The sequence below is a fragment of the Pseudophryne corroboree genome, chromosome 1 (genome assembly GCF_028390025.1).
Source record: "Pseudophryne corroboree isolate aPseCor3 chromosome 1, aPseCor3.hap2, whole genome shotgun sequence".
Classification (NCBI taxonomy): Eukaryota; Metazoa; Chordata; class Amphibia; order Anura; family Myobatrachidae; genus Pseudophryne; species Pseudophryne corroboree.
Window position 1 is genome coordinate 377307465 of NC_086444.1, and position 13292 is coordinate 377320756.

General features: G+C 44.5%; 1 protein-coding gene across 2 annotated transcripts in view; it reads left to right on the plus strand.

The window, feature by feature from the left end:
• Positions 1-13292, plus strand: part of GCN1 (GCN1 activator of EIF2AK4) — a 194420-nt gene that overhangs the window by 38103 nt on the left and 143025 nt on the right. For both annotated transcript variants that reach the window (XM_063913142.1, XM_063913143.1), the window contains exons 3-10: positions 7160-7223; positions 8646-8777; positions 8868-8976; positions 9368-9466; positions 9567-9701; positions 9809-9877; positions 9956-10064; positions 10156-10230. In XM_063913142.1, coding sequence (XP_063769212.1) covers positions 7160-7223; positions 8646-8777; positions 8868-8976; positions 9368-9466; positions 9567-9701; positions 9809-9877; positions 9956-10064; positions 10156-10230 — 792 coding nt within the window. The remainder of the gene's footprint in view (positions 1-7159; positions 7224-8645; positions 8778-8867; positions 8977-9367; positions 9467-9566; positions 9702-9808; positions 9878-9955; positions 10065-10155; positions 10231-13292) is intronic.

Below are 13292 nucleotides of genomic sequence, written 5' to 3' on the forward strand. Positions count from 1 at the left end.
CTGTTATGGTGGCAGGAAGGGGACTACACAAAATTTACACTTGGTTTTAATGTTATGGCTAATTGGTGTATGTAGAAGGTCAAATTGAGTTACCATATGATGCTAAAGCTGGATTTTGTTGAAGAAAACTATTAAGTGTAGTGAAAGTCTCGTAAATTCAAATCACACAAGTTCACCATCTCTGAGAACATGTCTAAGAAATGTACTTATCCACAGCCGCACCTTGTTGTTTGCCATATAGATCTGGAAAGTTATACACATGTTGATTAAACCAAATGGGAGCTTTAGGAGAAACAGTGGTCTATAGTTATTTATGTGTGATGCCAATATCATTGCATTGTTGATAACATACTCTGTGTTTCTGTCTTAAAGTCCCATGTCTATTTTATCTGGATTTATTTATGCTCCCAGTGCTTTTGTGATAATTTCTGTTCCCATTTTTGCTCCCTGAATGTTAAACCCACAAATTTTATGTAATTGTATTGGATGTGACTACATGATAGCATAAGAGCCAACTGCATATAGCATGAAATATACGTTATGGTAAGAACTTACCGTTGATAACGGTATTTCTCCTAAGTCCACAGGATAACAATGGGATATGATGAAGTGACAGCGGATTTGCACCAATCGGTCAAAACTTTCCAGCCTCTCAGCATGCAATGTCTGTATATCCCCGCCTCCTGGCTCATGCAAATCAGTTGTATTCCAAAGCTCAAGGCAGGAGCATCATAGATAGCCCTAATCAGGCGATAAGAACACACATGCACACCCTTCCATACAAGAAGGAAGAGGTTAGTGAGTAAAAGGATCCTCAAATCAGGTGCGTCAGGGTGGGATCCCTGTGGATCCTGTGGATTTAGGAGAAATACCGTTATCAACGGTAAGTTCTTACCATAACGTATATTTCTCCGGCAGGGTCCACAGGTTATCTACAGGATAACAATGGGATTCCCCAAAGCAGTTTAGTGGTGGGGACGCTCCTGATTGGACAGGAGAATCCTTCACCCGAATTCAGCGTTATGATAGGCAAAAGTATCCATGGCCTAATGTCTAATGAATGTGTTACTGGAAGAACATGTGGCTGCCTTACATATCTGTTCTGCTGAAGCACCACGTTTTGCTGCCCATGATGGACCTACCTTATGAGTAGAGTGAGTAGAGACATTAGCCGGAGCATGGAGATCGGCTTGAGAATATGCTTCTGAAATCGTCAACCGAAGCCATCTTGCCAGTGTCTGCTTATCAGCAGGCCATGCTTTCTTGTGAAATCCATAGAAAATGAAGAGAGAATCTGTCTTTCTGATGGCACTGGTATGATCCATGTAGATCCTTAATGCGCGGACCACATCCAGCGATGCATCTCCCGCAGAAAGGCCCGATACCTGGAAAGCCGGGACTACAATTTCTTCATTAAGGTGGAATTTAGACACCACCATTGGAAGATACCCAGAACTAGTTCTGATAACTAGTTCTGGATAAAAAATCAGAAATGGGGAACGACATGATAATGCCCCTAAATCTGATACTCTTCTAGCTGACGCCATAGCCAGTAGAAAGAACTTTAGCTGTCAACCATTTAAGATCCACTTTATTAAGTGGTTCAAATGGGGCAACTTGAAGAGCTTTCAGGACTAGACTTAAGTTCCAAGGCACTGTAGGAGGAACAAAAAGAGGTTGAATGCGCAGCATTCCTTGGAAAAAAGTATGCACATCCTGTAAGTTGGCAATTTTCTTTTGGAACCATTCAGTCAAAGCTGACACTTGCACTCTCAAGGAAGCCACCTTCAAACCTTTATCCATTCCTGCCTGAAGGAATGCTAAGACCCTGGCAACTCTGAAAGACTTAGTGTCCATTTTCCGTTCACTGCACCAATGAATATAGGTTTTCCTATGTACATTGATAAATGCGAGCTGAGGATGGTTTTCTTGCTCTGAGCATAGTGTGAATTACCTGTTGTGAGAATCCTCTTGACTTCAGGATGGAGGTTTCAAGAGCCACGCCATCAAAGACAGTCGATCCAGATGTCTGATAACAAGAACCCCGCATCAGTAGATCTGGACGTTGAGGGAGCAGAAGTGGAGCATCCGTCGACATTCTCTGCAGATCTGCGTACTATTAGTATCACGGCACCTTTTCCTTGCTTTATATTTCTCACCACCCTGGGTAATAGGGTGATTGGAGGAAACACATAAGCCAGATGAAAGTCCCATCTCACCGACAGGGCATCCACAAAGATCGCTCTGGGATCCTTTGTTCTTGACCCATATGCGAGAACTTTATTGTTCAGACGGGACGCCATGAGCTCTATCTCTGGCAACCCCCACTTGTCTACTAGAGTCTGAAAGACCTCCGGGTGTAGAGCCCATTCGCTTGCCTGAATGGCGTGTCGACTGAGAAAGTCCGCTTCCCAGTTTAGGACTCCCGGAACGAACACTGCGGACAAGGCTGGATAATGAAGTTCTGCCCACTTTAGTGTGTGACTTACCTCCTTCATCGCTTTTAGGCTGCGAGTTCCTCCATGATGGTTGAGGTACGCTACTGCCGTCGCATTGTCTGAGCAGATCTGGACTTGTTTTCCCCGAAGAATGTCCTTTGCCTGAATCAGTGCCATGTATATGGCCCGAAGTTCCAATATATTTATTGGCAGGCAACCTTCTTTATTGGTTTATTGTCCCTGGAAACACAACCTTCCTGACACTGCTTCCCAGCGCTGGAGATTGGCATCTGTCGTCAGAATTTCCCAATCTGATATCCAAAGGGGTTTCCCCTTGTCCAGATGGAATGTCTGTAGACACAAGGCTAATGACCTTCTTACTTCTATTGTAAGAACCATAGTGTGTGTTTTTATCGTCTGATGCAACCCATTCCATTTGGCAAGAATCAGACGCTGCAGAGGCCTCGAGTGGAATTGTGCATACTCCACCATGTCGAATGTTGATACCATCAACCCCATCACACGCATTGCTGCGTGAATGGATACCTTTTGACTGTGTAGCAAGTCCTGAATCCTTGACTGTATCTTGGATATCTTGTTCAGAGGTAACATTACTCTCTGAAGACTTGAATCCAGTACAGCCCCCAAGTGAGTCATCCGCTGTGACGGAATCAGAGACAATTTTGCCCAATTTATGAGCCACCCGTGCTTCTGCAGACACGTTATTGTCTGTTGCAGATGACATAGGAGCAATTCCTGCGACTGTGCCAGGATTAAAAGATGGTCTAGGTATGGAAAAATTATTTTCCCCTGCTGGCGGAGGTAAGCTGCCATTACCACCATAATCTTGGTAAATACTCTGGGGGGGCTGTGGCTAACCCAAAAGGTAGTGCCTGAAACTGAAAATGCTGTTGGAGGATAGCGAACCTGAGATAGCACTGATGGGACATTGCTATAGGAACATGTAGGTAAGCATCATGTATATCCAGGGATACCATATAATCCCCTGGCTCCATGGCCAAAATGATGGAACGTAAAGTCTCCATGTGAAACCGAGGTACCCAAATGTATTTGTTCAGCACTTTGCGATTGAGAATGGGCCGAAATGACCCATTTGGCTTCTGAACTAAAAACAGGTTGGAGTAAAACCCCAGTCCTCGTTGTGCATGAGGAACTGGAATGACTACTCCTGACTGAAGCAATTTCTGAACTGCCTCTTGCAAAGCCCTGGCCTTCGTCTCTACCCGAGACGGGCTGGTACAAAAAAACCTTGGAGGAGGGTGCTTCTTGAAGGCAAAAGCATAACCTAGAGATAACGCTTCCTGCACCCAGGCATCTGTTGTAGACTGCTGCCAGATCTGTGCAAACTGAAGAAGTCGGCCCCCCACCCTGGGATCCCCCAGGTGGAGGCCCGCACCATCAGGCTGAAGGCTTATCTGTTTTACCAACCGGTCCTCTGGTAGCCCAAAGCATTTTAGTCTTACCAAACTTGTACTGGGACTGCCTGCTATCACTTTTACCTTTTAGCTTTTCCTTGAGACTGAAAGGGTGGAAAAGTCGGAACTTTAGTTTTGAAATTGTATGTGGAAGGAAACTTTACTTTCTTGGAGTCTGCTTCTGACTCCAAAATATTTGTAAATTCTTTACCAAAAAAAATATCTCCAGGAAAGAGCAGATTCCAAAACCACCTTAGATTCTGAATCGGCTTTCCACGTACGTAGCCAAACTGCTCTACGAGCAGCTATTGTTGAAGCTGATGCCCTTGAGGCAGTAGTACCCATAGTCAATGCCACTTCTTCCAAGAACATTGCAGCCTGTTTTATATGTGCTATATGGGATTTTTGCTCTCTAGATGCTATTGAAAAATCCCCCTCCAATGCATCAGCCCAGGCAGCCGCTGACTTTGCCATCCAAGCTGAATCCATGGCTCGCCTTATGACTGCCCCAGACGGAAAAAAAATGTTTTTTTATAAAACCATCCACTCTCCTAACCGTGACATCATTTAATGATGTTTAAGGCAATGGTAATATAGCTTTTTCGCACTAATCGAATCACATGCATATCTACTTTAGGAGCCACCTCCCTTTTTAAACAATCCCCAGCTGGAAGAGGATAATTGGAATTTCAAACTTTTTATTAGGCGTATCCTAAGCCTCTTCCATGATTTCAGTCAGCTAATCTGACTGGAAACTCGGTCTTAACTGTTTTGGGAGGTTTAAACACAGGTGTCTTGGTTTTTAACACAGGCTCTGCTGAATCCTCTAAGGACAGAATGGCTTTCATTGCTTCAATTAACTCTGCTATATCCACTGAGCTGAGACCTTCCTCTTCCTCTTCGTATGCCGAAGTAGAATTAATTGAGCTTTCATCCTCCGATGAATCCTCATCTGAACCATGTGTAGCCTGTGAGGATGAAGATTTACTTACCACAGGCTTATCAGCCTGTTTCTTTTGAGAGGCAGCTGCTGGAAGTTATACACCACAAGTGGGAAGCTGCATGTAAGGGTTAATTATGTAATCTATCCCCGGTACAGGAGTTGGAGGAATTATCCTTTCAGTTATACTGGATAAAGTCTGTGCAAACATAGCTCAAGGTGGATCAACCTGCACATGAATCTGTCTTGTATTTTTCATGAACCCCTGGTGAAAGCTAAAACAATTTGTACACAAACCATCCAGAACCAAATCCTGAGAGGATAACACAGCTTTGCAAGACAAACATGATATGAGTGTTGTTGTTGCTGTGAGTGTATCTTCCTCATCGTTGCTGCTCTTAGACATGATAAATAATCAACACTTCCACAGTGTACTACACAATTTGTGACTGTAATCACTTTAAGCTTTTTAAAGTGACATACAATCCGACCCTACCCATGCACCAGCATTGAGGAACGGAATAGAACAAAACTGACAGAATATAGTAAAGTCATTAATCACACTAGCTGTCAGTCACATGTTATACGTTAGTATAATAAGTAATATGAGCACATCATCATCAACTACAACTACATTTCAAGTATGTAGGAGAACATATTACTGCATGTTTAAACAGATCTACCGTATTCAGACGCATTGCGAAAGAAACAGTAAATGTATACAGACTCGTATGCAATAAGCACTTATCTAACTATTCATACTCAAGAAGGTAGATAGAGACTTAGGGGGTCATTCCAAGTTGATTGCTCGCTAGCTATTTTTTGCAGCGCTGCGATCAGATAGTCACCGCCTATGGGGGAGTGTATTTTCGCTTTGCAAGTGTGCAGCCGAGCGGTACAAAAACAGTTTGTGCAGTTTCTGAGTAGGTCTGAACTTACTCAGCCGCTGCGATATTTTCAGCCTGTCCGGTCCCAGAATTGACGTCAGACACCCGCCCTGCAAACGCTTTGACATGCCTGCGTTTTTCCAACCACTCCCTGAAAACGGTCAGTTGACACCCATAAACGCCTTCTTCCTGTCGATCTTCTTGCGATCGTCTGTGCGAATGGATTTTTTGTTAAATCCTTCGCCCAGCACCGATCCACTTTGTACCCCTATGACGCACCTGCGCATTGCGGTGCATACGCATGCACAGTTTTGCCAAGTTTTGACCTGATCGCAGCGCTGCAAAAAGTAGTAAGCGTGCAATCAGGTCGGAATGACCCCCTTAGTGCTGTATTACCCGTACTCAGTAGAGTGGGATACAGGGAGACTCACCTCGCTTCCAGGACCGATCAGTACGTTAGCGAACGCTGAGTGGATCCAGACGCTACTAGTGTACACTGCCGCTCCATGAACCTATAGTGAACACAGACGCTCAGTGAACACAGACGCACCAGTCACACAGCTGCCTATGCTGCGACTGGGTCCCCTTCATGTACAGCATCTGAGACGGAAGTGGGAAACAGTTCATGGCGGGAGACTCGGAGGAAACTGGTCATGAACCGGGGGGGGGGGGGGGCGACCAGGAGAGCGTCTGACTCCCCACTGCTGACATTAACCCTAGGGATCGTGGCCTCATACTATTCCTGGAGCCTATGATCCCTAAGGCCTAGTGCCGGTGCACCCGAGGTGACAGCCGTGTCAGTGACTGTTTGGTAGTCTCCTCCCAAAACAGTGCAGCTGTGTCCGTATTCCCCTTCTAAGCAGAACTGATGCCTTACCTTCTCTCCGTTCTCCGGCCACAGCCTGATAACGTCTGCTGGACCTGCTAGTATATCTGACACAGACGCCCGCCAAAACAGCACTGTACTCGTGAGTAAGCGTTGTCGCGACCTGGCAGAGAGTTGTTGGAGCAACTCTTTCTAAGCGTATAAGACGCGGTTTAGAAAGATTGATCAGAAAAATAGTAAGACTATAAAAATAAAATAAGAAAGCTTAGGGCTGCTAAAAACCAGCGGCCCTCTGACCATGGTCCGGCTCCTGCCGCACCAAACAAAAAACGGATTTGCCTGAGCCAGGAGGCGGGGATATATGGTTGGGCCCATTGCATGCTGGGAGGCCGGAAAGCTTTGATAGATTGGTGCAAATCCGCTGTCGCTTCATTATATCCCATTGTTATCCTGTGAATAACCTGTGGACCCTGCCGGAGAAAGAATGAGTATGGAATGGCATTCCCATGATATCCTAATAAATTCACTTATGTGTTGCCATTATTTCATTGTGACTAATTATGACATTCCGAAAAATTAAGTTACGGTGGGTGCTGATTGCTGTGTATTGAAGGTTTTTTTTTCTCTTATAGATCTGCCAGAGGTTGCTGTGAAAGGACTCTGCAAGCTAATCTGCCTAACTTTACATCGATATCGGTGAGTGACTGTGCTAGCTTAGCACCTGGTCAGATTGATACCAGATGATAGCGTTTCATTTTCCTCAATAACCTACATTTAGTGTTCACTCTAGGCTATTTTAACAGGGCGCCGCGCCCTGCCCGTTTTTTAGCAGGCAAAACCCGCCCTGCCCCTTTTGCGGCGCCCTGCTAGAACAGCCGCCCGCTTCCTGCCCTCCCTGCGTGTAAAGATGCGCGCGGCATCCATTCACGCATTGGGAGAGAGCTGGGGGAAGCCCAGCACCGACGGAGGTGCTGGGCACGCCCCCAAAAGTGATGTCGCCGGCCACAGACGCTCTCTACAGTAGCGTCTGTGGGCCATACCGCCCATTAAAATGACGTAGGCGTGGCCACACCCCCTAATTTGCGTGGCCTCGCCCCCGTTTCGGGCCCCCGGAGTCCGGCGCCATGCCCCTTTTCACTGCTAGAGTGAACACTATACATTCATTGACCACTCTTGTTCGTATGGGTTGACCAAACCAGCACTTCACTAACTTCCTCAGGAGTATTAGACTCCTTTACATGTGCTTGGATTCACTGGGTGGTGTGCACAGCTGTTTCAGATCCTCTTTTCTGGTAATGCTGGCTATTTCCTGATGACCAATAAGCAGGATTTTAATGTTGCGTCTAATCTGTTTTTTTTCAAGAATAAAGTAAGATTGTGGCCTTGATTTTATATTTGATGCCTATATAGCTATTGTAAAGACTTTTAAACACCACTGAAGGTAGTTATGGGAAACACTTTGCGTACTTTACTTTGTACACTGTGGCAGTTGGGGACGCTCACGCATCACATCATGGACCTGATTCTGATCCCGACGGTCTTGAGGAACCTGTCACATAGTACCAATGTTTTGTACTTTGGGCATCTGCAGAACCCGTACTGCGCATGTGCAGTATGGGTCCTCCATCGTCTACAGCCATTTAGGGGTGGGGAGGGTGCGTCAATGTCGCCTCCGTTTTACATGAGTGCTGAGGCCAGATTCTCAGTCTTCCGGCTGAGATTTCCTGGCCTCTTGGTAGGAGCTGCGGTGGTGATCCCATGGGTCACTCAGCCGGCCAATGGGGTAGCAAGTGATCTGAGGCTGCATCCTTTGATGCAGCAATGACTCACTACTGTATGCTGGAGGCATCTACTTATACCAGACTTATACTGTTGCATTACCATATCTGTGCAGTGGTGGACCCTTAAACCACATCTGAATCAGACCCAATTACTTTTGGCCTTGGGGCCTTGTGCCACCTTCAAGCTATATTTGACTACCAGGAGATTTGAGCCAGACACTGGGCAGTAGTCCTTCTGATTTCTTAAAGTACACCATGCACCATGATCCCCTTCTGCCACACTAGCTTCTGCAGGGTCTGTATTCTTTCAGTGATTTAATGGTTTGTGATTTTACAGAGATGCAGCATCCCGTCAAGCTCTGCAGTCAGTTGTCCAACAGTTGCTGGAGTCCCAGCCAGATGCAACTGCTAAGAATCTTCTGCAGTCGCTCCAGACATCTGGGGTGGGAAACCGGAACGTAGAGCCCAGGTAATGTCAGGATTTTGTAGTCCTGGTCTGAATGTTACATAATTCATATGAATTTCTGACTTTCTTTTGTTGTTGTTGAATGTTTTCCAGCAAGAGCAGTGGCTCTGCAGCATCATTAGCCTTGTCATGGACTTGTGTCGTTGTCAGGGTCGTGTTTTCCACCCCAGAGAAACAGCAAGGGGAGACTTGGAAAAAACTGGTATATGCATTTGCCGTACATCTAAATTGATATGTATTGAAAATCTAATCGATAATACGGAACCAGGAGCTGGCACCTGGTGCAGCATCATGTAACACCCGATAAGCCGCCGCTCGTGCCATCTTATCGGGGCTAATTAGATAGTCCCCGGCGGGACAATTAGCCCAGGTAAATTACTGGGGCTAATTGGATATCCCAGATAGAGGGAACCCACACAGATAAAAGCCTGGTCAGAATTTAACCATGAAACCAATGCCAACTACTGTGCCACAGTTCTGCCCTACTTATTAAAGGGCATAGTTCTCTTTTGTGTTGTATCTGTAAATGTTCCGTGACACCCTGAATGAAATATCATTGCTGTTTCATGAGTAATGTTCTTTTTCCCTGACAGGTGGAATGCCAGTCTTATCTTTTGATGGAGATATTAGGAGGCTCACATAGACATGCTGTAATAGGATCTTCAAAGAAGATTAACAAATTGTGGAAGGAGGTGTGTGTGGGCTACATTCATTCATACATACATACATACATACATATTTTGTTCATAGACTAACCATCTTAATTCATTAACATGCTTTACTCAACCCTAGAATCCTCGTCTTGTGGAGAAGTATCTAGACATTGTTTTAAGTCTTGAACCAAACCAGAATTTTGCTGGCATCCTGGGACTCTCTGTGCATTTTTGTGTGAAGCAGAATGAGATGGACATCCTTACAAAGTACAGGGTACGTTTGAGAAGCTTGAAGCATTTCAATGAAATAGAAATAGCATAAATGAAGTGCCAGTAGTCTTCCTATGTTTTACTATGAAATGTTCTGTACCTTACTTCTAGAGTAATCTTCTAGATTTCTATGTGAAGATGGTTCTAATGAGTAAAGTGAAACCCCCAAAGTACATACTGGTAAGGCGATTTCCTGTTGGTTCTTTTATCTTAATGAAAGCATCTTTGACTCTAATTGTATTAATATTTTGATTGCAGGAGAGTTGTGCCCCACTTCTTCAACATCTGTCTCATGAGGAATTTAAAGACCAAGTTTTACCCATGTTACAAAAGTCTCTTCTCCGTAGCCCTGAAAATGTTATTGAAAGTAAGTGCTTTTATAATTCAATGTAAAGACATACTGTAAATTGATTGAGAGATCAAAAGTATTGGCATTTGTATCTTTATTCTCTTTTCAGCTATTTCCTCTCTGTTTGCATCTGTGACACTTGACTTGAGCCAGTACGCACTTGATCTTGGGAAAAGCTTGGCCGGTACGTAATCTTTATTTCCCTTTCATCCTTGTATGGGGACCATGGGTGGGATATAAGCCTCCAATAGTTCTAACACTGGAAATATCTTGTGGGTTTTTTTTTTTGCAGAGAAGCAAAAAGAAAAGACTATTTTATTGTCTCTCTGGGGCACTCTTTGTATCAATAAATTTGCTAGTAATATATTAGTGTGAGGTACACTGTGAGTGTGGAATTAAAACTTAACTTTTATTATTCTAAACAGACGAAAATATTGTTGTTTGGGTCAACAACAATAGCTTAAAATCTTAAATAATACTGTAAAGGTATGTTACTCACTTTTTATGGGGTAGGTGGCAGGTTGTTTGTCTGCACACCCACTGTATTTTAAGTGAGTGTTAATATTTGCCGTTCATCAAAGTGAAAATTTGAAATCTCTTGTTTGCTCTATCAACTTATGAGTTGTTTTTTATAAATACATTCATAAGAGCGGAACAAGACTATTATTTTCCTTATTACCTCACACTAATATATTACTAGCAAATTTATTGATACAAAGAGTGCCCCAGAAAGACAATAAAACAGTCTTTTCTTTTTGCTTCTCTGCAAAAAAAAACCCCCACAATAGTTTGCTCTGAACTATTGTCCGGGAGCACCAGCAACTCAGTTCTACCTCAAAAGCCTAGTCGGCAAAGTTGGTAGCTTTATGTTAGTTATTACTCATGCCCTTCATGGTATAAAAATTGTTTGACATTTATTTACAATCCGGTCCAGTGCAGATTCCAAAACCCAAATCCATTACTGGAAATATCTTGTCTAGGTTCATTTATTTTCTCTATCCCCAGCTAATAGGGAACTGACAGGAGTGCTTGGTTTTATGTGCTGCCTCAGCAACTTGTGTTTCTACTGGATTTTTATTTTTCTAATAGTTCTTGTTGTTACCGTCACAGGGACCTTTTAGACACAAACAGCTTTGCCGGGTTAAGTAATATATATGGGACAAAGTGACTTGTATCTTTGCTGGGTTGTCTGAGGGCTGACAAATCTCTGGTCTAGGTAACTGTTTCCCACCACTTTCCACTCCTGGTGTAGAATATTCTCTGGGTTGAGCCCTTTGCTGTCAGCGAAGGGGGTAACCGTGGTACATGTGCTGCTTCCGCAAGTACATCATCGTCAGATTACACACAGGGGGAGGCATGTGACTCCTCTTTCCCTGCTTTTGTGAGCCACACATTAGGCACAGGTCAGACGGATGGGGTTCATACATAACATGATGGCAGTTCCTGTGAGCTTGGCATTAATGGTAGGTACATTCCTGAGACAGCATAGCACTTCCTTAGCTTACAGGCTGAAGAAGTGCCAAAAGGCCACCTTGTCACTAGCCCCTACTCCTTCTTCTCCTGAATCTCCAGCAGCAGGGCGGTATTTTTATAACTGGGTTTGGTTGGTGTGAAACCGTTTAGCAGCTGTGGTCTGTGTATTTTGTTGCCGTGTCTGTTTTCCCAGATTGTTTGCCTTGGGAATAATTCCAGAACTAAAGCTGGAGGTGTTTCTTTTTCTACATGTTTGAAATACAGGGGTAAATGTATGAAGCAGTGATAAGAGTGGAGAAATGAGCCAGTGGAGAAGTTGGCCATGGCAACCAATCAGCATTGAAGTAACATTTTTAATTTGCATACTATAAAATTATACAGAGCAGCTGATTGGTTGCCATGGGCAACTTCTCCACTGGCTCATTTCTCCACTCTTATCACTGCTTCTTACATTTACCCCCCAGTTACCTAATGGCGGAGCAAGCAGTGGGTGGACATTTTATACCTGCATGGCTTATGGCCAACTGTTGTAGTTACCTGTGGTTTGAACTGGCAGAACTAGCTGAGATAAATACTAGGCTCACTCTTTTTCTGAGGTCATCCTGCTGAGTGTCCCCAGGTTATAAACAAGGGGAACTATCCCTTCACCTTTTTTTGCTGAAGCTTCAGCGAATGACCCTAAGCTTCTAGTGTGAGTAGTCAGGGGCTCCTGAGTTCCGCAGCGACATATCTAAATGAGCCAGTTTGCACACTTGCCAATGCAAAGTCTGTGCAATGTATTTTTCTACTTTGGGTTCCATAGGGCTCCACAGGGATAACATTGGGTTATAGGTGGTGGGATCAGCTCCTGGGCACTATACAGTTAAGCCTTTTTCAGATATCCCAGGATGCCTCTGTCCCTCTCCCTATAACCCTGCCTCCATGTTTAGGTAGGTAATTTTTTTTATGGTGCCAGCAGGAAGCTGGAAGCCCCAAAAGCTTTTTCCTTGTTTTTGTTCTTTATTTTTATCTACTTTTACACTGAGTCTGTTAGCCCTGGATGTCTGTTAGACTCCAACATGCAGGCTCCAACACTCCCGGCAGGTGCTGAAACTCCCGCAAGACGGGTACTTGTGGTGGGATCCACACAATAGCGACTAGCACCGCTGCTGCTGGGCAACCCCTGGAATGAGTGGCCGGCTATCGGGGAGCAGTTAAGAGGGACCTGCTCTCTGGGACCCGCACTTAAATCGTGGTCCGCCATGTGTCTGGGGAGAAAGACACCAGCGCTGGCTGTCGACACTGGCACCGACCAGGGACTCCAATAGAACACCAGTGGAATATAAGGATACAGGTTGATTGTTACATGGGCCCCTCAGTACCAGTGGTTGAAACACCAGCACAGGGGAGGGAGCATTAGCCTGTAGCCCCACCCCCAGCTTTAAGTGCCAGTCCAGCTGCAGACCCTCCTCAGCTCATACACTCGGGCAGCCATCTCAGAAGCAAGCCAGATCTCCAGAAACGCCGGGTTCAGTCTCCCTGACTCCCAGGGAGCCAAGTTTTTACATCACTCATATATTACCTGCTGAGTAGTTGATACATTGCAGTTACAATATTGGATTTCCTGCATTGTATGTGACTTGTGCTAGTTTCTGCTGTCTGATTTTCTCTTTCAGTTCTATATATAATTATTTATCCCTGTTGTTTTTTTTTTTTCTGTGTCCAGGTGTTTCAGGGATCTTTTTAAAGTTTCAGCACTGTTGCTGAACTTTGTAACATACTGTATTACGGCTG